Below are 23,944 nucleotides of genomic sequence, written 5' to 3' on the forward strand. Positions count from 1 at the left end.
TTACCCTTTGACGCCACACGGTGGGGGGTTTCCCCCACTCCCCGTCGTGACAGGTAAGAGCAGTGAGACTATGGAACTCTCTGCCTGAGGAGGTGGTGATGGTGAGTACAATAAAGGAAATCAAGAGGGGCCTGGATGTTTTTCTGGAGCATAATATTATTACAGGTTATAGCTACTAGAGAGAGGTCATTGATCCAGGGAGTTATTCTGATGCCTGATTGGAGTCGGGAAGGAATTTTTTATTCCCGTAAAGTGTGAAAAATTGGCTTCTACCTCACAGTTTTTTATTTTTTCCTTCCTCTGGATCAATTTGCAGAATGACAGGCCGAACTGGATGGACAGATGTCTTTTTCCGGCCTTATGTACTATGTTACTATAAGAGTGACGTCATGTGAGATTCTCACCTCTCCGGTTATCAAGGAGATCATCTCCAGGGTGAGGTCTAATATCCTTGCAGCCATGTGGCTTCTGTCCTTGTACAGATCCTTGTGTTCTTCTAAATACTCCCACTCCTCCATGGAGAAATAGACAGCGACATCCTGACACCTTATAGGAACCTGACAACACAAGGATATAGTCATTACCAGACCCCTCCCTTGGCGTTATTGTATAATGTCCCAGCATTCCCAGCAGCGCTCACCTCTCCGCTCAGCAGCTCAGTGATCCTGGTGGTAAGTTCTAGGATCTTCTGCTCATGTATCAGGGAATGAGGTGGAGGCTCGGTGATGGGGCTCTGGGTCCTGCTCCATCCTCCTGACACACGGGGTGTCACACACTCACCAGACGACTTCTTCACTACTGTGTAATCCTGTGTATGGGGAGACGCCGATCACTACAGAGATTCTAAGAATCCTTCACCTTTCCAGACATTTCCCTGTTTTATTACTAGAGATAAGAGTGATGTCATGTGAGACTCTCACCTCTCCAGTTATCAAGGAGATGATCTCCAGGGTGAGGTCTAATATCCTCGCAGCCATGTGGTCTCCGTCCTTCTCCATCCTTGGTGGGTCATTGATGGAAAGGACCATTGTCTTTCAATAGAAGAGAGTCCTGAACCTAAGGAACCTGAGGGAAACAAGTGAGTGCAGGTTAAGGCTTAGTTCACACGAACGTGTGTGATATGTGGCCGTATTGCGGGCCGCAATACACAGCCACAGTTCCGTGTGCATTCTGCATCACCGATGCGGACTCATTCACTTCAATAGGTCCGCAAATCTAGAATCGTGGAACGGCCGCACGGGACTACGGAGTGCTTCCGTGGGGTTACGTCCCGTACCTCCGTTCCGCAAAAAGATAGAACAGGTCCTATCTTTTAGCGGAACGGGCGGATCGCGGACCCATTAAAGTGAATGGGTCCGCGATCCGATGCGGCTGACCTACGGCCGGTGATCGTGCATTGCGGCCCGCTATTTGGGGGCCACAGCACGAGCACAGGTCACACACGTTCGTGTGAACTCGGCCTAAGGCCCCATGCACACGGCCGTTGTTCACGGCCGTGTGCGGGCCGTGGAACCGCGGCCTGGATCCCTCCTGAGAGCAGGAGCGCACGGCGTCACTGGTTGCTATGACGCCGTGCGCTCCCTGCTGCCGGCACAGTACAGTAATACACTGGTATAGATCATACCAGTGTATTACTGTACTGTGCCGGCAGCAGGGAGCGCACGGCGTCATAGCAACCAGTGACGCCGTGCGCTCCTGCTCTCAGGAGGGATCCAGGCCGCGGTTCCACGGCCCGCACACGGCCGTGAACAACGGCCGTGTGCATGGGGCCTAAGAGTGCACAGTCAGTGAGTTGTAGGTCAGGGACACATTGTAGATTAATCTGGCACACCGGCTATGGGCATTTCTCTGTTTGATTAATTTAAAGGCAGTCTGTATTACTATGTTATTTTATGTTTTCTTATTTGTAGATTATAACCTGGACCTACGGAGAATATAACTGATATAATCTGCTGATCTTCTGATTTGTTATCCTTTTAACCTCACTACACTAAAAAGGAAGCATATGTGGATTTATCTTTCTACAATAATATGGAGATCTGCTGGTCAGTTCTGGCTTGGACATTTCTGGTGTTGGAATTGAGCTTTATAATGTAATCTACTTATTTACATGTAATTTTATGTATTTCTATTTAGATTTTTGTCCCTCATTGTCCCCTGATGAACCAATCGTATTGAGGAAAAGTGTTGGGACCCAGAGGAGACCCCGTGGCTCAGTTAGTCATGCACATATCCGCACCAGAATCCGGAATCTCTAATTGCGGATTTTGATGCGGATTAGATGCCGTTCTGCCACAGATCTCACACTTCATTGGAAAAGGGTGAAATCCGCAGTTATAACTGCAAACATTATTGACATTCTGCGGATTTGGAAACCTGCGCGGCAGATCAATTCCCGCATGGAAACAATCCGCAAACTGTACATGAGATTTGGGTCACCTCATCCGTGTTTGGCTGATCTGCAATTTGCGGAGCGCAAAACACCCAGCGGTCGTGTGCATGAGCCCTTACTGTGAGAGGGTATGACTGCTGAGTGGTGCACTAAGGGGAGTAACTACTGTGCGTGTTACACTGGTGTTCTGTGTCCGCCGCTGCCCCGCACTTCTTTTTCTTCAGCATTGCAAGGGTTAATCGCTCCTTGAGTTCTGTGTGAGCCATCAGGCTGCTGCTTATCAGTTAGGGGGCACGCACACGGCCGTAGTTTTGGTTCGCAACCGATCTATTCATCTCAATCCGTAAGTGTGTTCTGCGGCCCCGGACGCCCAAAAAGATAGTACATAGAAAAAACACATATTCAACATGCGCTCGGCCGCTATCCGTGTTTTCGGATCAGCAATTTTTTTTGGGGGGGCGGGGTTTTGGGCATTTATTTGTCGGTCTGTAAAAGTGGCGTACAACATGGTTCCCAGCAGCGACATTGGAGTCCAAGATGCATCCAGACATGGTCCCCCTGCTGTTCCTGATCGATTTCAGAGGTGTTTCCATCACTTTCAGACCTTTTCCTATGAATCAGGCACCCTCCCCTCATCCGAGCAGGGGGTGCCTGGTTGTCTCCCATTGACCTCCATTATACTCGGGTGCTCGGCCGAGCGCACGAATATCGCTATGTGTTCGGACCGAACACCCGAACACTTTGGTGCTCGCTCATCACTAAAGATGAACTAAAAACAGCAATCCTGGCATTATGTCATGCATATGTTACAAGCAGAGCACCTTCCGTTTCCATCCACCCTTCCTGACCAGCGCTGTAATAGTTCCCCGACCAGTGCCGTAGTACTACGGCGAGCTAATCGGGCGGGTGCAGTAGATGCGCCCGCCCGATCAGGTGCAGGGGACCGGCTGTCCACGTTAGCCGGACCCCTGCTGTATGCGTCAGGATCGGTGAAAACGCCTATGCCAGCGCATTAACCTTCACTATGCCTGTGCATGTGCAGGGTGTGTGGAGGGAGGGAGCTCCTCTCCTTCCCCATCGGGTCCCCGCGCTGCTGTGATGGGGATCCAAAGGCATGGAAGGCAGCCCGATGCCTTCCATGTAATACTGTGAGATCCAGACCCCTGGACCTCACAGGCAGGAAGGCTGTAAGTGTATTACAGTGTGTAATACACTTACAGCCAATGCATGATAATACAGAAGTATTGTAATGCATTGTACAGGGGATCAGACCCCAAAAAGTTGGGGGGGAGTAAAAATAAAAAAAGTTAAAATAAAGTTTTGCATAATAAAAAAATAATAATAAAGTTTAAGTAAATATATATACACTCACCTAAAGAATTATTAGGAACACCTGTTCTATTTCTCATTAATGCAATTATCTAGTCAACCAATCACATGGCAGTTGCTTCAATGCATGTAGGGTTGTGGTCCTGGTCCAGACAATCTCCTGAACTCCAAACTAAATGTCAGAATGGAAAAGAAAGGTGATTTAAGCAGTTTTGAGCGTGGCATGGTTGTTGGTGCCAGACGGGCCGGTCTGAGTATTTCACAATCTGCTCAGTTACTGGGATTTTCATGCACAACCATTTCTAGGGTTTACAAAGAATGGTGTGAAAAGGGAAAAACCTCCAGTATGGGGCAGTCCTGTGGGCGAAAATGCCTTGTTGATGCTAGAGGTCAGAGGAGAATGGGCCGACTGATTCAAGCTGATAGAAGAGCAACGTTGACTGAAATAACCACTCATTACAACCGAGGTATGCAGCAAAGCATTTGTGAAGCCACAACACGCACAACCTTGAGGCGGATGGGCTACAACAGCAGAAGACCCCACCGGGTACCACTCATCTCCACTACAAATAGGAAAAAGAGGCTACAATTTGCACGAGCTCACCAAAATTGGACTGTTGAAGACTGGAAAAATGTTGCCTGGTCTGATGAGTCTCGATTTCTGTTGAGACATTCAAATGGTAGAGTCCGAATTTGGCGTAAACAGAATGAGAACATGTATCCATCATGCCTTGTTACCACTGTGCAGGCTGGTGGTGGTGGTGTAATGGTGTGGGGGATGTTTTCCGGGCACACTTTAGGCCCCTTAGTGCCAATTGGCCATGGTTTAAATGCCACAGGCTACCTGAGCATTGTTTCTGACCATGTCCATCCCTTCATGACCACCATGTACCCATCCTCTGATGGCTACTTCCAGCAGGATAATGCACCATGTCACAAAGCTCGAATATTTTCTAATTGGTTTCTTGAACATGACAATGAGTTCACTGTACTAAAATGGCCCCACAGTCACCAGATCTCAACCCAATAGAGCGTCTTTGGGATGTGGTGGAACGGGAGCTTCGTGCCCTGGATGTGCATCCCTCAAATCTCCATCAACTGCAAGATGCTATCCTATCAATATGGGCCAACATTTCTAAAGAATGCTATCAGCACCTTGTGGAATCAATGCCACGTAGAATTAAGGCAGTTCTGAAGGCAAAAGGGGGTCCAACACCGTATTAGTATGGTGTTCCTAATAATTCTTTAGTTGAGTGTATATATATATATCTATACTAATAAAAGCCCTGTGTAGGTGGTGTCCGTGCGTGTGTGCCGATTTGTTAAGTGACCGCCCAAAGCACCGCGCCGCCGGCCAATAAAAACACGGCGCATCACATGCAGCCCAGACAGCCCACAGCAGCTTGGCCGTCCAATCAAAGTCACCGCCCGGACCGCCCACAATTGCGCCAGCCCATAAACACACGGCGCACCACACGCTGTACGGACCGCCCACAGCATGGAGCCGTCTAATCACACCATCCCCACAATGTACGTGTGCGTCCATGCGTGTGTGCCGATTTGTTAAGTGCGCATACGCGGCGCGCTGGCCAATCGGCACGCAAGTACGGACACCGCCTGCAGCGCCCATACATGTGCGTCCGGCAGCAGTCTCTGTGAGTGGAGGTGAGAGGCCACATCCATCCCTATGTGCCGTCCTCTGTCATCCCGAGCTGCAGGCAGCTGACGCGGGGAAGCTTCCCTGCCCCCTTCCTTCCCCTATTACTCTGACTACATCTGTACACTCCGGCCATGACATTAGGGAGGGGGCTACAGGGAATATATTATAGAGATGGAGGGGGATACAGGAGGAAATACATTGTACTGTATACACATATTATACTCCAAACCCCATCATTGTACACATATTACACTCCAACCCCCATCATTATACTACAGCCCTCATTGGAGTGTAATATGTGTGTAATGATGGGGGTTGGAGTGTATAATGATGGGGGTATAATGATGCTGATGGGTCCCTGCATTGCACATGTCCACCATAACAAACGGCACACAGACGCAGGGCACACACACAGGGATTTTATGTGATGGGGCTGGAGTGTAATCCTACATAATAAAATCCCTGTGTGAGTGCCCTGTGTCCGTGTGTGTGCGCGCCATTTGTTATACTGGGCATGCGTGGCGCAGGGACCTATCAGCACACAGCGCTCCACACGCCGCCCGCACCTGCGCCCAGCTCCGCCGTGACTCCTCCTCCCCCTCCAGCTTCATCTGCAGACGCCTTACACCCCAGGATCCCCATCATTATACACATAGTACACTCCAACCCCCATCATTACACACATATTACACTCCAATCCCCATCATTACACACATATTACACTCCAATGAGGGTTGTAGTGTAATGATGGGGGTTGGAGTGTAATGATGGGGGTTGGAGTGTAATACATGTGTAATGCTCTCTGCCTGTGATAGCTTCCCTCACATGCTACTGTGCGGCCATTTCCTGACTTTGGTGGACGGGGTTAGGGTGAGATAGGAGCGAGTAGGAGGCGGCCGCTGCGGAGACTAACATGTGCCCCCTGTGCTGACAGATACCCGGGGTCCAGAATAGGAGGTCCCCATCCCCAGTGCTCCCAGCTTTGTCCTCCCAGGCTCTTTGGGAGTTCTATGAACTCCAGTATGCAATGCTGCAACAGGTACGGGCCACTCTCTGCCCGGTGTGCAGGTGTGGGCTATGCATAAGGGTGTCGGTGAAGGATACGTTGTGGCAGGCGGTGGTTGCCGGGCCCAGATCCCGGGGTGTCAGTCGGCTGCAGAGGAAGCCGGAGGAGGAGGAGGCACGGTAGAGCTGGGCACAGCAGCGGCCCAATGCGCAGGGGTGGGCGGTGCGTTTGGAGCGCCGTGTGTTGATTGGCCGCCGCGCATGCGCACTTAACTAATCGTCACACACTTACGGTCGCACACGCACACAGGGACTTTATTATAGAGGATATATATCTATACTAATAAAAGCCCCCCATAACAGTGTCATCCACAGGTACCCCCCCATAACAGTGTCATCCACAGGTACCCCCCCCATAACAGTGTCATCCACAGGTACCCCCCCCCATAACAGTGTCATCCACAGGTACCCCCCCTCTTAACAGTGTCTTCCACAGGTACCCCCCCCCCCCATAACAGTGCCAGCACTACTGTTCTAGCGCCTGTTATTGTAACAGGCTTAATGTCTAGTATATATATATATTTTCCCATAATTAAGTAATAAAATTGTAAAAAAATAGGAAATAAAAAAGTATACATATTGCCGCGTCCGTATTGACCGGCTCTAAAACAATATTACAAGATCCACCCTGTCATGCAAAAAAACTAAACAAAAAACTGTTCCAAAACAGGCATTTTTGGTCACCTTCCCTCACAAAACATGTAATACCAAGCATTCAAAAAGGTGTATTTAGCCCAAAATGGTACCAATCAAACCGTCCTCTCATTTTCAAAAATGAGACTCTACCTAAGACAATCGCCAGAAAAATTTTAAAAAATATGGCTCTCAGAAAATGGCAACGCAAAAACAAGATTTAATTCTGTTCAAAAATGCATTTACTGTGTAAAACTTAACAAAAAAATTTTTGGGACATATTGGGTATCGCCACATCCGTAACAACCTGCTCTATAAAAATATCACATTATATGCCCTCTCAGGTGAATACTTTAAAACTTTTTTTTTTTACAAACTACGCCTTTTTTCACCTTGCCTTTACAAAAAGTGTAATACCAAGTGATCAAAAAGTCTTACGTATAGAGTTGAGCGAACACCTGGATGTTCGGGTTCGAGAAGTTCGGCCGAACATCCCGGAAATGTTCGGGTTCGGGATCCGAACCCGATCCGAACTTCGTCCCGAACCCGAACCCCATTGAAGTCAATGGGGACCCGAACTTTTCGGCACTAAAAAGGCTGTAAAACAGCCCAGGAAAGAGCTAGAGGGCTGCAAAAGGCAGCAACATGTAGGTAAATCCCCTGCAAACAAATGTGGATAGGGAAATGAATTAAAATAAAAATTAAATAAATAAAAATTAACCAAAATCAATTGGAGAGAGGTTCCATAGCAGAGAATCTGGCTTCCCGTCACCCACCACTGGAACAGTCCATTCTCAGATATTTAGGCCCCGGCACCCAGGCAGAGGAGAGAGGTCCCGTAACAGAGAATCTGTCTTCATGTCAGCAGAGAATTAGTCTGCATGTCATAGCAGAGAATGAGGCTTCACGTCAGCCACCACTGCAACAGTCCATTGGCATATATTTAGGCCCAGCACCCAGGCAGAGGAGGGAGGTCCCGTAACAGAGAATCTGTCTTCATGTCAGCAGAGAATTAGTCTGCATGTCATAGCAGAGAATGAGGCTTCACGTCAGCCACCACTGCAACAGTCCATTGGCATATATTTAGGCCCAGCACACACACAGGCAGAGGAGAGAGGTCCCGTAACAGAGAATCTGGCTTCATGTCAGCAGAGAATCAGTCTGCATGTCATAGCAGAGAATGAGGCTTCACGTCAGCCACCACTGCAACAGTCCATTGGCATATATTTAGGCCCAGCACACACACAGGCAGAGGAGAGAGGTCCCGTAACAGAGGATCTGGCTTCATGTCAGCAGAGAATCAGTCTGCATGTCATAGCAGAGAATGAGGCTTCACGTCAGCCACCACTGCAACAGTCCATTGGCATATATTTAGGCCCAGCACCCAGGCAGAGGAGGGAGGTCCCGTAACAGACAATCTGGCTTCATGTCAGCAGAGAATCAGTCTGCATGTCATAGCAGAGAATCAGGCTTCACGTCACCCACCACTGCAACAGTCCATTGGCATATATTTAGGCCCAGCACCCAGGCAGAGGAGGGAGGTCCCGTAACAGAGAATCTGTCTTCATGTCAGCAGAGAATTAGTCTGCATGTCATAGCAGAGAATGAGGCTTCACGTCAGCCACCACTGCAACAGTCCATTGGCATATATTTAGGCCCAGCACCCAGGCAGAGGAGGGAGGTCCCGTAACAGAGAATCTGTCTTCATGTCAGCAGAGAATTAGTCTGCATGTCATAGCAGAGAATGAGGCTTCACGTCAGCCACCACTGCAACAGTCCATTGGCATATATTTAGGCCCAGCACACACACAGGCAGAGGAGAGAGGTCCCGTAACAGACAATCTGGCTTCATGTCAGCAGAGAATTAGTCTGCATGTCATAGCAGAGAATGAGGCTTCACGTCAGCCACCACTGCAACAGTCCATTGGCATATATTTAGGCCCAGCACACACACAGGCAGAGGAGAGAGGTCCCGTAACAGAGAATCTGTCTTCATGTCAGCAGAGAATTAGTCTGCATGTCATAGCAGAGAATGAGGCTTCACGTCAGCCACCACTGCAACAGTCCATTGGCATATATTTAAGCCCAGCACACACACAGGCAGAGGAGAGAGGTCCCGTAACAGAGAATCTGTCTTCATGTCAGCAGAGAATTAGTCTGCATGTCATAGCAGAGAATGAGGCTTCACGTCAGCCACCACTGCAACAGTCCATTGGCATATATTTAGGCCCAGCACCCAGGCAGAGGAGGGAGGTCCCGTAACAGACAATCTGGCTTCATGTCAGCAGAGAATTAGTCTGCATGTCATAGCAGAGAATGAGGCTTCACGTCAGCCACCACTGCAACAGTCCATTGGCATATATTTAGGCCCAGCACCCAGGCAGAGGAGGGAGGTCCCGTAACAGAGAATCTGTCTTCATGTCAGCAGAGAATTAGTCTGCATGTCATAGCAGAGAATGAGGCTTCACGTCAGCCACCACTGCAACAGTCCATTGGCATATATTTAGGCCCAGCACACACACAGGCAGAGGAGAGAGGTCCCGTAACAGAGAATCTGTCTTCATGTCAGCAGAGAATTAGTCTGCATGTCATAGCAGAGAATGAGGCTTCACGTCACCCACCACTGCAACAGTCCATTGGCATATATTTAGGCCTAGCACACAGGCAGAGGAGAGGTTCATTCAACTTTGGGTAGCCTCGCAATATAATGGTAAAATGAAAATAAAAATAGGATTGAATGAGGAAGTGCCCTGGAGTCCAATAATATATGGTTATGGGGAGGTAGTTAATGTCTAATCTGGACAAGGGACGGACAGGTCCTGTGGGATCCATGCCTGGTTCATTTTTATGAACGTCAGCTTGTCCACATTGGCTGTAGACAGGCGGCTGCGTTTGTCTGTAATGACGCCCCCTGCCGTGCTGAATACACGTTCAGACAAAACGCTGGCTGCCGGGCAGGCCAGCACCTCCAAGGCATAAAAGGCTAGCTCTGGCCACGTGGACAATTTAGAGACCCAGAAGTTGAATGGGGCCGAACCATCAGTCAGTACGTGGAGGGGTGTGCACACGTACTGTTCCACCATGTTAGTGAAATGTTGCCTCCTGCTAACACGTTGCGTATCAGGTGGTGGTGCAGTTAGCTGTGGCGTGTTGACAAAAGTTTTCCACATCTCTGCCATGCTAACCCTGCCCTCAGAGGAGCTGGCCGTGACACAGCTGCCTTGGCGACCTCTTGCTCCTCCTCTGCCTTGGCCTTGGGCTTCCACTTGTTCCCCTGTGACATTTGGGAATGCTCTCAGTAGCGCGTCTACCAACGTGCGCTTGTACTCGCGCATCTTCCTATCACGCTCCAGTGCAGGAAGTAAGGTGGGCACATTGTCTTTGTAGCGTGGATCCAGCAGGGTGGCAACCCAGTAGTCCGCACAGGTTAAAATGTGGGCAACTCTGCTGTCGTTGCGCAGGCACTGCAGCATGTAGTCGCTCATGTGTGCCAGGCTGCCCAGGGGTAAGGACAAGCTGTCCTCTGTGGGAGGCGTATCGTCATCGTCCTGCCTTTCCCCCCAGCCACGCACCAGTGATGGACCCGAGCTGCGTTGGGTGCCACCCCGCTGTGACCATGCTTCATCCTCATCCTCCTCCACCTCCTCCTCATCCTCGTCCTCCTCGTCCTCCAGTAGTGGGCCCTGGCTGGCCACATTTGTACCTGGCCTCTGCTGTTGCCAAAAACCTCCCTCTGAGTCACTTCGAAGAGACTGGCCTGAAAGTGCTAAAAATGACCCCTCTTCCTCCTCCTCCTCCTCCTCCTGGGCCACCTCCTCTTCCATCATCGCCCTAAGTGTTTTCTCAAGGAGACATAGAAGTGGTATTGTAACGCTGATAACGGTGTCATCGCCACTGGCCATGTTGGTGGAGTACTCGAAACAGCGCAACAGGGCACACAGGTCTCGCATGGAGGCCCAGTCATTGGTGGTGAAGTGGTGCTGTTCTGTAGTGCGACTGACCCGTGCGTGCTGCAGCTGAAACTCCACTATGGCCTGCTGCTGCTCGCACAGTCTGTCCAGCATGTGCAAGGTGGAGTTCCACCTGGTGGGCACGTCGCATATGAGGCGGTGAGCGGGAAGGCCGAAGTTACGCTGTAGCGCAGACAGGCGAGCAGCAGCAGGATGTGAACGCCGGAAGTGCGAACAGACGGCCCGCACTTTATGCAGCAGCTCTGACATGTCGGGGTAGTTGTGAATGAACTTCTGCACCACCAAATTCAGCACATGCGCCAAGCAAGGGATGTGCGTCAAATTGGCTAGTCCCAGAGCTGCAACGAGATTTCGCCCATTATCACACACCACCAGGCCGGGCTTGAGGCTCACCGGCAGCAACCACTCGTCGGTCTGTTGTTCTATACCCCGCCACAACTCCTGTGCGGTGTGGGGCCTGTCCCCCAAACATATGAGTTTCAGAATGGCCTGCTGACGTTTACCCCGGGCTGTGCTGAAGTTGGTGGTGAAGGTGTGTGGCTGACTGGATGAGCAGGTGGAAGAAGAGGAGGAGGAAGCCGAGAAGGAGGAGGTGGCAACAGGAGGCAAAGAATGTTGCCCTGCGATCCTTGGCGGCGGAAGGACGTGCGCCAAACAGCTCTCCGCCTGGGGCCCAGCTGCCACTACATTTACCCAGTGTGCAGTTAGGGAGATATAGCGTCCCTGGCCGTGCTTACTGGTCCACGTATCTGTGGTTAGGTGGACCTTGCCACAGATGGCGTTGCGCAGTGCACACTTGATTTTATCGGATACTTGGTTGTGCAGGGAAGGCACGGCTCTCTTGGAGAAGTAGTGCCGGCTGGGAACAACATACTGTGGGACAGCAAGCGACATGAGCTGTTTGAAGCTGTCTGTGTCCACCAGCCTAAATGACAGCATTTCATAGGCCAGTAGTTTAGAAATGCTGGCATTCAGGGCCAGGGATCGAGGGTGGCTAGGTGGGAATTTACGCTTTCTATCAAATGTTTGTGAGATGGAGAGCTGAACGCTGGCGTGTGACATGGTTGAGACGCTTGGTGACGGAGGTGGTGGTGGTGGTGTTGGTGGTACATCCCCTGTTTGCTGGGCGGCAGGTGCCAACGTTCCTCCAGAGGCGGAGGAAGAGGCCGAGGCGGCAGCAGCAGAATAGGCCGAGGCGGCAGCAGCAGAAGAGGTAGCAGGGGGAGCCTGAGTGACTTCCTTGGTTTTAAGGTGTTTACTCCACTGCAGTTCATGCTTTGCATGCAGGTGCCTGGTCATGCAGGTTGTGCTCAGGTTCAGAACGTTAATGCCTCGCTTCAGGCTCTGATGGCACAGCGTGCAAACCACTCGGGTCTTGTCGTCAGCACATTGTTTGAAGAAGTGCCATGCCAGGGAACTCCTTGAAGCTGCCTTTGGGGTGCTCGGTCCCAGATGGCGGCGGTCAGTAGCAGGCGGAGTCTCTTGGCGGCGGGTGTTCTGCTTTTGCCCACTGCTCCCTCTTTTGCTACGCTGTTGGCTCGGTCTCACCACTGCCTCTTCCTCCGAACTGTGAAAGTCAGTGGCACGACCTTCATTCCATGTGGGGTCTAGGACCCCATCGTCCCCTGCATCGTCTTCCACCCAGTCTTGATCCCTGACCTCCTGTTCAGTCTGCACACTGCAGAAAGACGCAGCAGTTGGCACCTGTGTTTCGTCATCATCAGAGACATGCTGAGGTGGTATTCCCATGTCCTCATCATCAGGAAACATAAGTGGTTGTGCGTCAGTGCATTCTATGTCTTTCACCGCTGGGGAAGGGCTAGGTGGATGCCCTTGGGAAACCCTGCCAGCGGAGTCTTCAAACAGCATAAGAGACTGCTGCATAACTTGAGGCTGAGACAGTTTCCCTGGTATGCATGGGGGTGATGTGACAGACTGATGGGGTTGGTTTTCAGGCGCCATCTGTGCGCTTTCTGCAGAAGACTGGGTGGGAGATAATGTGAACGTGCTGGATCCACTGTCGGCCACCCAATTGACTAATGCCTGTACCTGCTCAGGCCTTACCATCCTTAGAACGGCATTGGGCCCCACCATATATCGCTGAAAATTCTGGCGGCTACTGGGACCTGAGGTAGTTGGTACACTAGGACGTGTGGATGTGGCAGAACGGCCACGTCCTCTCCCAGCACCAGAGGGTCCACTAACACCACCACGACCATGTCCACGTCCGCGTCCCTTACTAGATGTTTTTCTCATTGTTATGGTTCACCACAACAACAAATATATTATTTGGCCCAATGTATTGTATTCAAATTCAGCGGGATATAAATTTGAGGCCTAGTATTTAGGCGCTGGGTGACCGGTATGGATTTAGTGACAGAATTAGACTTGGAAATACACAGTAGCGGGTGTGTGTGAAGTTATTCTGAATGACCCTATGTGCACCTTCAATATGATCTACCCTTTTAGGGATAGATTTCAAATAGCTCTGATATAGCAGAAACGACTAAATTATGAAATTGCTAAATTGGGAATTGTATTTCAACCCAGAACAAAAATGTGCTTTGACGGACACTAAATAACTTTCCCAGCCACAACAGGACAGCGGTAACGAGAGATTTAGCGGGATATAAATTTGAGGCCTAGTATTTAGGCGCTGGGTGACAGGTATGGGTTTAGTGACAGAATTAGATTTGGAAATGCACAGTAGCGGGTGTGTGAAGTTATTCTGAATGACCCTATGTGCACCTTGAATATTATATACCCTTTTAGGGATAGATTTCAAATAGCTCTGATATAGCAGAAACCACTAAATTATGAAATTGCTAAATTGGGAATTGTATTTCAACCCAGAACAAGAAATGTGCTTGAACGGACACTAAATAACTCGCCCAGCTACAGCACTAGGGACAGATTTAGCGGGATATAAATTTGAGGCCTAGTATTTAGGCGCTGGGTGACAGGTATGGGTTTAGTGCCAGAATTAGACTTGGAAATACACAGTAGCGGGTGTGTGTGAAGTTATTCTGAATGACCCAATGTGCACCTTGAATATTATATACCCTTTTAGGGATAGATTTCAAATAGCTCTGATATAGCAGAAACCACTAAATTATGAAATTGCTAAATTGGGAATTGTATTTCAACCCAGAACAAGAAATGTGCTTGAACGGACACTAAATAACTCGCCCAGCTACAGCACTAAGGACAGATTTAGCGGGATATAAATTTGAGGCCTAGTATTTAGGCGCTGGGTGACAGGTATGGGTTTAGTGCCAGAATTAGACTTGGAAATACACAGTAGCGGGTGTGTGTGAAGTTATTCTGAATGACCCAATGTGCACCTTGAATATTATATACCCTTTTAGGGATAGATTTCAAATAGCTCTGATATAGCAGAAACCACTAAATTATGAAATTGCTAAATTGGGAATTGTATTTCAACCCAGAACAAGAAATGTGCTTGAACGGACACTAAATAACTCGCCCAGCTACAGCACTAAGGACAGATTTAGCGGGATATAAATTTGAGGCCTAGTATTTAGGCGCTGGGTGACAGGTATGGGTTTAGTGCCAGAATTAGACTTGGAAATACACAGTAGCGGGTGTGTGTGAAGTTATTCTGAATGACCCAATGTGCACCTTGAATATTATATACCCTTTTAGGGATAGATTTCAAATAGCTCTGATATAGCAGAAACCACTAAATTATGAAATTGCTAAATTGGGAATTGTATTTCAACCCAGAACAAGAAATGTGCTTGAACGGACACTAAATAACTCGCCCAGCTACAGCACTAAGGACAGATTTAGCGGGATATAAATTTGAGGCCTAGTATTTAGGCGCTGGGTGACAGGTATGGGTTTAGTGCCAGAATTAGACTTGGAAATACACAGTAGCGGGTGTGTGTGAAGTTATTCTGAATGACCCAATGTGCACCTTGAATATTATATACCCTTTTAGGGATAGATTTCAAATAGCTCTGATATAGCAGAAACCACTAAATTATGAAATTGCTAAATTGGGAATTGTATTTCAACCCAGAACAAGAAATGTGCTTGAACGGACACTAAATAACTCGCCCAGCTACAGCACTAAGGACAGATTTAGCGGGATATAAATTTGAGGCCTAGTATTTAGGCGCTGGGTGACCGGTATGGATTTAGTGACAGAATTAGACTGGGATATGGCCAAAAAATAAACAGACTATTGCTGGTTAAATGCACTTGGTGTGACAGCTTCACCCTGATGTAGGCTTTAGCCAAAAAACAACCACACCATTGAGGGTTAAATGCACTTGGTGACAGGCGCAGCTTGCCCCTGATTTAGTATATGGCCAAAAAATGAACAGACTATTGCTGGTTAAATGCACTTGGTGTGACAGCTTCACCTTGATGTAGGCTTTAGCCAAAAAACAACCACACCATTGAGGGTTAAATGCACTTGGTGACAGGCGCAGCTTGCCCCTGATTTTGTATATGGCCAAAAAATGAACAGACTATTGCTGGTTAAATGCACTTGGTGTGACAGCTTCACCCTGATGTAGGCTTTAGCCAAAAAACAACCACACCATTGAGGGTTAAATGCACTTGGTCGCAGCTTGTGCTGGCGCACCACAAGACACAAAATGGCCGCCGATCACCCCAGAAAAATGTGACTGACAAACGGTCTGGGCAGCCTAAAAACAGTGAGCAATTGAGGATCAGCAGCTCAATGATCCACAGCTGCAGATCGATCAGTTAATCAAGTCCTTTGGAGGAGTTAATCTGCCTAATCTCGCCCTACTGTCGCAGCCGCAACCTCTCCCTACGCTAATCAGAGCAGAGTGACGGGCGGCGCTATGTGACTCCAGCTTAAATAGAGGCTGGGTCACATGGTGCTCTGGCCAATCACAGCCATGCCAATAGTAGGCATGGCTGTGATGGCCTCTTGGGGCAAGTAGTATGACGCTTGTTGATTGGCTGCTTTGCAGCCTTTCAAAAAGCGCCAAGAAAGCGTCACAAAAGCGCGAAGAAAGCGACGAACACCGAACCCGAACCCGGACTTTTACGAAAATGTCCGGGTTCGGGTCCGTGTCACGGACACCCCAAAATTCGGTACGAACCCGAACTATACAGTTCGAGTTCGCTCATCCCTACTTACGTACCCTACAATGGTACCAATGAAAAGGTCACCTCATTTCCCCAAAAATGAGCGTCCACATAAGACAATCCCTCAAAAAGTTAAAACCAATGGCGCCCATAAACCAATCCATCCAAATCTGCGCTCCTTTCCTTCTGACCACTGCCATGTGCCCTGACAGCAGTTTACCACCACATATGGGGTATTTCTGTAAACTGCAGAATCAGCGTAATGCATATTCGGGTTTAGTTTGCTGTTGACCCTTGCTGTGTTGCAAGAAAAAAATTGATTAACATGAAAAATCTGCATAAAAATGAAATTTTTCTTTAATTCTTGTGGAGCACCTAAAGGGATAACAAAGTTTGTAACATCAGTTTTGAATGGTTTGAGGGGTGTAGTTACTAAAATTGGGTCATTAAAGGGAGTCTGTCACCTCCATATGGCCATATACATGGCTCTGTAGCGCATCTATACAGGATTGTAATGGTACCTTTGTGTCACGGCTGTTTGTGAGCAACAAGAGTATACACAGAACAAAGAGCTACTGACCGGACCCAAACTAGGGAAGATAAAGGGTGACCCCTGTCAGACCCTCAAAGCTCTCCCTATGCTGCTAAAGCACATGCCCGGATCCAAATGGTGGAACGAGGCATGCCCGCGTACCTAAGACTGATGCCCACTGTAACCCCTACAATAGTGGAAGGGGCACGGCCACCGGTGCCCTGCTCAGTATATGGAGGGAACCGTGGCCACCTCAGATCCAGTCAGAAAATAACCAGGTACACAACAATGTCTGCACACTTAGCTGAAGGAGCTGCAGTCGCAGAGAAGACGGATCCAAGGACAGCTGGCAATATCCGGAGTGCTTGCTGCAGCAGAACACAGGTCCAGTGAACTGATAGCTTACAAGTGAAGATACTCAGGCAAGAGCTACAACTGAAATGAGAAATATAATCCACGCCCTACAATAGGAGGAGGGGTGATTTAAAGGCAGGGAAATCAAATGCAGGAGGAACAGCTGGGAGTAAAGACCTCATCACAGGGGTGGAGAAACAGCGCAGTGAGAACTCCTCCAAACTCTAAGTGACATCATCACAGGGGTGGAGAAACAGAGCTGTGAGAACGTCTCAAAGCTCTGGTAGTGACAGTACCCCCCCCCCTCTACGGGTGGACTCCGGACACCCAGGGCCCACCTTCTCAGGATGAGCCCTATGAAATGCCCTGATGAGGCGAGTGGCTTTAATGTCCGACACCGGAACCCACATCCTCTCCTCAGGACCATAACCCTTCCAATGAACGAGGTACTGAAGAGAACCGCGGACAATGCGAGAGTCCACAATTCTGGAAACCTCAAACTCCAGATTGCCATCAACCAAAATCGGAGGAGGAGGCAAAGAGGAGGGTACCGTGGGCTGGACATATGGTTTTAAGAGAGATCTGTGAAATACATTATGTATCTTCCAAACCCGTGGAAGATCAAGACGGAAGGCAACAGGATTGATGACTGACAAAATTTTATAAGGCCCAATAAACTTGGGACCCAATTTCCAGGAGGGAACCTTCAGTTTAATATTTCTTGTAGACAACCACACCAGATCACCCACATTCAGGTCCGGACCAGGCACACGTCTCTTATCAGCCACACGCTTATACTTCTCACTCATCTTTCTAAGATTACTCTGAATCTTTTGCCAAATGGTAGACAAAGACGAGGAAAATCTCTCCTCCTCAGGTAAACCAGAAAGAGCCCCTCCCGAGAATGTCCCAAACTGCGGATGGAACCCATATGCACCAAAGAATGGTGACTTATCAGAAGATTCCTGACGACGGTTGTTCAAAGCAAACTCAGCAAGAGGGAGAAATGAACACCAATCCTCCTGGTTCTCTGCCACAAAACAGCGCAAATATGTCTCCAGATTATGAATGAGGCGCTCAGTCTGACCATTCGACTGCGGGTGAAAAGCAGAAGAGAAGGACAGCCGAACCCCCAGGCAGGAACAGAAAGCCTTCCAGAACCTGGACACAAACTGCGTGCCTCTATCGGAAACAATATCAGAGGGAATGCCGTGCAATTTAACAATATGGTCGACAAAAGCTTGCGCCAACGTTTTAGCATTGGGTAAACCAGGGAAAGGAACGAAATGAGCCATCTTGCTAAAACGGTCCACGACCACCAGGATCACCGACTTCCCCGAGGAAGATCCGTGATAAAGTCGATAGACAGGTGTGTCCAAGGACGGGAAGGTATGGGTAACGGGAGAAGGGAACCTGAAGGTCGTGAACGAGGGACCTTAGCGCGAGCGCACGTCTCACAAGCAGCCACAAAACCCTCCACCGACTTACGAAGAGCTGGCCACCAAAATCTCCGAGCAATGAGATCTACCGTGGCTCTACTCCCGGGGTGACCAGCAAGAACCGTATCATGATGCTCCTTGAAGAGTTTGTGACGTAGCTCAGGAGGCACGAACAACTTCCCAGAAGGACAACGGGCAGGTGCCTCAGTCTGGGCAGCCTGGACCTCGGCCTCCAAATTGGAATATAGAGCAGAAACAACTACCCCCTCCGCCAAAATGGGACCCGGGTCCTCGGAGTTTCCTCCTCCCGGAAAACAGCGAGAGAGAGCATCAGCCTTCACATTTTTGATCCCAGGGCGGAATGTAACGACAAAATTGAATCTGGAGAAGAACAGAGACCATCTGGCCGGTCTCAGATTCATACGCCTGGCCGACTCCAAGTATGCCAGATTCTTATGGTCGGTAAAAACGGTGATAGGGTGCCTGGCCCCCTCCAACCAATGGCGCCATTCCTCGAAAGCCAACTTGATGGCCAACAACTCCCTATCTCCCACATCATAGTTTCTCTCTGCCGGGGAGAGTTTTTTAGAGAAAAAGGCACAGGGTCGCCATTTGGCAGGAGAAGGGCCCTGGGACAAAACTGCACCCACACCCACCTCGGAAGCATCCACCTCAACAATAAAAGGTAAGGAAACATCGGGATGCACCAAGACGGAAGCAGACGCAAAACTCTCTTTAATCTTAGAAAAGGCTGCAAGCGCCTCCTCTGACCAAGAGGAAAAATCCGCCCCCTTTTTTGTCATGTCAGTAAGGGGTTTGACAACAGAGGAATAATTCAAAATGAACTTTCTGTAGTAGTTCGCAAAACCCAGAAAGCGCATTAATGCCTTCTGATTCTCAGGAAGCTCCCACTCAAGTACAGCACGGACCTTCTCCGGATCCATGCAAAAACCAGAAGCAGAGAGGAGAAAACCCAGAAATTGAATCTCCGGTACCATGAAAAGACATTTCTCCAGCTTGGCGTACAATTTATTTTCCCGCAGAATCTGCAGAACCTGAAAAAGATCATCCTGATGGGTCTGAACATCAGGGGAAAAAAATCAAAATATCATCAAGATACACCAATACAAATTTCCCCATTAAATGGTAGAAAATACTATTAACAAAATGCTGAAAGACGGCCGGAGCATTCATCAGGCCGAAAGGCATAACGAGATTCTCGAAATGCCCGTTAGGGGTATTAAAGGCCGTTTTCCATTCATCCCCCTCTCTGACCCTGACCAGGTTCGCGCCTCTCAAATCCAATTTGGAAAAGACCTTGGCCCCAACAATTTGGTTGAAGAGGTCCGGGATCAGAGGAAGGGGATAGGGATCGCGAATCGTGATACGGTTCAGCTCCCTAAAATCTAGGCAAGGTCTCAGAGAGCCATCTTTTTTTTTAACAAAAAAAAAAACCCGCGGCAACAGGTGACTTTGAGGGACGAATATGCCCCTTATCGAGACTCTCGGAGATATAGGTTCGCATTGCGATTCTTTCCGGTTGTGAGAGATTGTAGAGGCGTGCTTTTGGCAGCTTGGCGCCGGGAATGAGGTTAATGGGACAGTCAAACTCCCGGTGAGGAGGTAGCTCCTGAACACCGCTCTCGGAAAACACGTCCGAGAAATCAGAGAGAAATGATGGCACAGTTTTAGTAGACACCTCTACAAAAGTCGCTGTGAGACAATTCTCTCTACAAAAGTCACTCCACTCATTTATTTGCCTTCCTTGCCAATCAATAGTGGGGTTATGTCTAGTGAGCCAGGGTAACCCCAAAACTAGAGGAGAAGGCAATCCGTTAAGGACAAAACAAGATATATCCTCCACATGAGTGTCACCTACAGCTAGCCGGATATTGTGAACAATGCCCTTCAGAGATCTCTGCGAGAGTGGAGCAGAGTCAATAGCAAAAACAGGTATATCCTTTTCTAATGTGCAAACCTGAAAACCATGCATGGCTACAAATTGAGTGTCAATAAGATTGACGGCCGCTCCACTATCGACAAAAATCTCACAAGAAATGACTTTGCTCTCTAGCGCCACCCTGACAGACAGGAGAAAACGGGAACTGCAGGTCAGAGGAAAAGCATCAATTCTTACATCAACTTTGCCCAAAGTAGCAGATGAAGCAGAATTTGACGATTTACCTCTTGAGGTTTTTCTCTTATTATCGCTCTTAGTACAGTTCAGGAATCTCCTAGACGGACAAACATTTGCCAAATGACCTATGCCCCCAGAACAAAAACACACCATATTCTGAGGACTAAATCCTCTTTTATCAGGGGCAAGTCGACCTAGCTGCATGGGCTCCTCCTCAGAGGGGAGCGAGACAGGATGAGGCCCCTGCACACTGAATGAGTCCGCACCATTGCCCCTAGACTGACAATGGCTGGACAGAGAGGTCTCGTTTCTTTCTCTTAGACGCCTGTCAAGGCGTACCGCCAATGACATGGCAGACTCTAAGGACGTTGGTCTCTCATGGAAAGCAAACGCATCTTTCAATCTCTCTGAGAGACCATGACAGAACTGACTCCGGAGTGCAGCATCATTCCAGCCTGAATCAGCTGCCCATCTCCGAAATTCAGAACAATAAAGCTCCGCAGACAGTTTGTTCTGGCATAAAACACGTAAGTTCGATTCGGCCAGAGCAACACGATCCGGGTCATCATATATCTGCCCCAGGGCCACAAAAAATCTTTCCACGGATCGAAGGGAGGGATCCCCTGATGGCAGCGAAAAAGCCCAAGTCTGAGCATTACCCCTGAGCAGGGAGATGACAATCCTCACCCTCTGCTCCTCCTTACCAGAGGAGTGGGGACACAAGCAAAAATGGAGTTTGCATGCCTCTCTGAAGCGAACAAAATTCTCACTGCCCCCGGAGAACGTTTCCGGAAGTGAGACCTTTGGTTCGCAACAGACTCCATGAGCCGGAGCAGAGCCCAATGCTTGAAGCTGAGTCATAGATTGACGGAGATCCGCTACTTCCAAAGAAAGACCCTGCATGCGGTCAACCAGGCCAGAAAGCGGATCCATGTCAAAAAGGACAGTTTTGGTGGATTATAATGTCACGGCTGTTTGTGAGCAACAAGAGTATACACAGAACAAAGAGCTACTGACCGGACCCAAACTAGGGAAGATAAAGGGTGACCCCTGTCAGACCCTCAAAGCTCTCCCTATGCTGCTAAAGCACATGCCCGGATCCAAATGGTGGAACGAGGCATGCCCGCGTACCTAAGACTGATGCCCACTGTAACCCCTACAATAGTGGAAGGGGCACGGCCACCGGTGCCCTGCTCAGAATATGGAGGGAACCGTGGCCACTTTAGATCCAGTCAGGAAATCACCAGGTACACAACAAAGTCTGCACACTTAGCTGATGGAGCTGCAGCCGCAGAGAAGACGGATCCAAGGGCCGCTGGCAATATCCGGAGTGCTTGCTGCAGCAGAACACAGGTCCAGTGAACTGATTACTTCACTTACAAGTGAAGATACTCAGGCAAGAGCTACAACTGAAATGAGAAATATAATCCACGCCCTACAATAGGAGGAGGGGTGATTTAAAGGCAGGGAAATCAAATGCAGGAGGAACAGCTGGGAGTAAAGACCTCATCACAGGGGTGGAGAAACATCGCAGTGAGAACTCCTCCTAGCTCTACGTGACATCATCACAGGGGTGGAGAAACAGAGCTGTGAGAACGTCTCAAAGCTCTGGTAGTGACACTTTGTCTTTGTCTTTAGACTTGCACCAGCAGGAAAAACGGAGTTTAATTCATATGCAAATGAGCACTCGCAAGTGCCCAGGGGCGGCGTTTGGTGTGCAGGAGCCCAGGCTGCTCTGCCTTCTTTTCACTTTACTCCTCCCCAGCCTCTGCCTTTGCCCGCCCTCCTGAATTTTTCTAAATTTTTGGTAAATTTGGGATTTTTTTATGACTAAAGGAAAAATATATTGATTAAAATTTCGCACTGTCGTGAAGTACAATGTATCAGGAGAAGACAGTCTCAGAATGGCTGGATAAGTAAAAGTGTTCCAGAGTTATCACCACATAATGTGACACATGTCGGATTAGCAAAAAATGGCCCGGGGTAGAAAGGGTTAATAGACCTCGCTGTTGTCAGCCATGTTTCCATTACATTTCCTGGGAAATAAATAACTGAAACCTGATGAAACCGACACAAACCGAGCGCAACTGACGATCCGAACAACTCATCCAGACAGAGCAGAACTGAGGAGACGAGCCCTTATGTGTTACACGTTGGTCGCTGCGGTCACGGTGATACAACCACAGACAACACTGATTGACCTTGTGTGTAAAACCATCCGTTTTCTCAGCTCCTGACACAATCCGTATCGCTGGTGTGAAATAAGCAGAATACAGACGGACTCCTGCTGATCTCACAAGAGCATCGACAGCAGCCACCAGATCCACCAATATGTCCATCATCAGCGCAGGTCAGGAAGGAGATGAAGAGAAGTCCTGTCCCCGTCCTGTCAGTCGCCTCTTTCCTCTAATCGCTGGTGTTGTGCTCCGGGGTCAGTGATGGATCCGGGGTTTGTCCTGCTGCTCGCACAGCTGCAGGTTTGTTACTATCACATGTGTGTGCAATTATTTACCCCCAACTGTGCAAACCCCAATCCCTGCGGCCATCACTGAACCCCCAATATCACCAGCATTAAAGGGCTATTCCCGTCACATAACATGAGGTTCTATCGCTAGGACTGGTCATCAGTGTGCGGTAGGTGGGGGCTCGCCTCTATCAGGACCCCACTAATCCTGGGAATGAAGAGGCTGCAGAGCTGCTTTACTGCTGAGTCTCCTCCACAGTCCCTACTCATTAGAGCTCCGGCCTCCGCTGTGCAGGGACAGTGAGGAGAGGACACAGCGCTGCAGCCCCTTCATCTAGAAGAGGTTGTCCCCACCGATCACACACTGACTCCATATCCTAGTGATATCACAGAACATTGTGTGATGGAAGACCCCTCTAATCCAGGAGAACAGCCCCTCTTACAGGGGTCTGGGGGTCTCCTAATATTCCAGGGGGAGAGCAGACATGTCTGAGGAGAACTCTCATCATGTGAGCAGAGACTCTCTATGGCCGGTGCTGCCCCCTGCTGGCTGGACCTGCTATATATATTACCTATAGAACCGCTCCATTCTAATAAACCCAGAACCAAGTCCAATAACTGACCTGCAGATCTCACCTCCTGGGGCTGCAGGACCTGCGATGACGTCACACTGGTCACATGACAGAAAGTGCTGAACAGTGAAAAACCTCCAGTGCTTTACTCCTCCCCTCATGTGACTGATCACATGACCATGACATCATCAAAGGTCCTGAAGTCACTAGGATAAATTAGTGTAGCCTCCTCCAATATACAGCAGAGACTAGAAGGAAATGCTCCCCATGGTTCCCCCTCTCTCACACAGACCGCTCCCCCTGGT

General features: G+C 49.1%; 1 protein-coding gene across 2 annotated transcripts in view; it reads right to left on the reverse strand.

Annotated features, from left to right (window-relative positions):
- Positions 1 to 23,726, reverse strand: part of LOC122934735 (oocyte zinc finger protein XlCOF6-like) — a 44,745-nt gene extending 21,019 nt beyond the window's left edge. Inside the window, exons 1-2 of one of the 2 annotated variants that reach the window (XM_044290406.1) lie at positions 23,691 to 23,726; positions 921 to 1,065 (exon numbers count right to left, since the gene is read on the reverse strand). In XM_044290406.1, coding sequence (XP_044146341.1) covers positions 921 to 1,028 — 108 coding nt within the window. In that variant the 5' untranslated portion in view covers positions 1,029 to 1,065; positions 23,691 to 23,726. Of the gene's footprint in view, positions 1 to 404; positions 552 to 920; positions 1,066 to 23,690 lie in introns of those variants that run through there. The other variant, XM_044290405.1, reaches the window with a different exon arrangement.
- Between the last annotated feature and the right edge of the window lie 218 nt (positions 23,727 to 23,944).

The sequence above is a fragment of the Bufo gargarizans genome, chromosome 4 (genome assembly GCF_014858855.1).
Source record: "Bufo gargarizans isolate SCDJY-AF-19 chromosome 4, ASM1485885v1, whole genome shotgun sequence".
Lineage (NCBI taxonomy): Eukaryota > Metazoa > Chordata > Amphibia > Anura > Bufonidae > Bufo > Bufo gargarizans.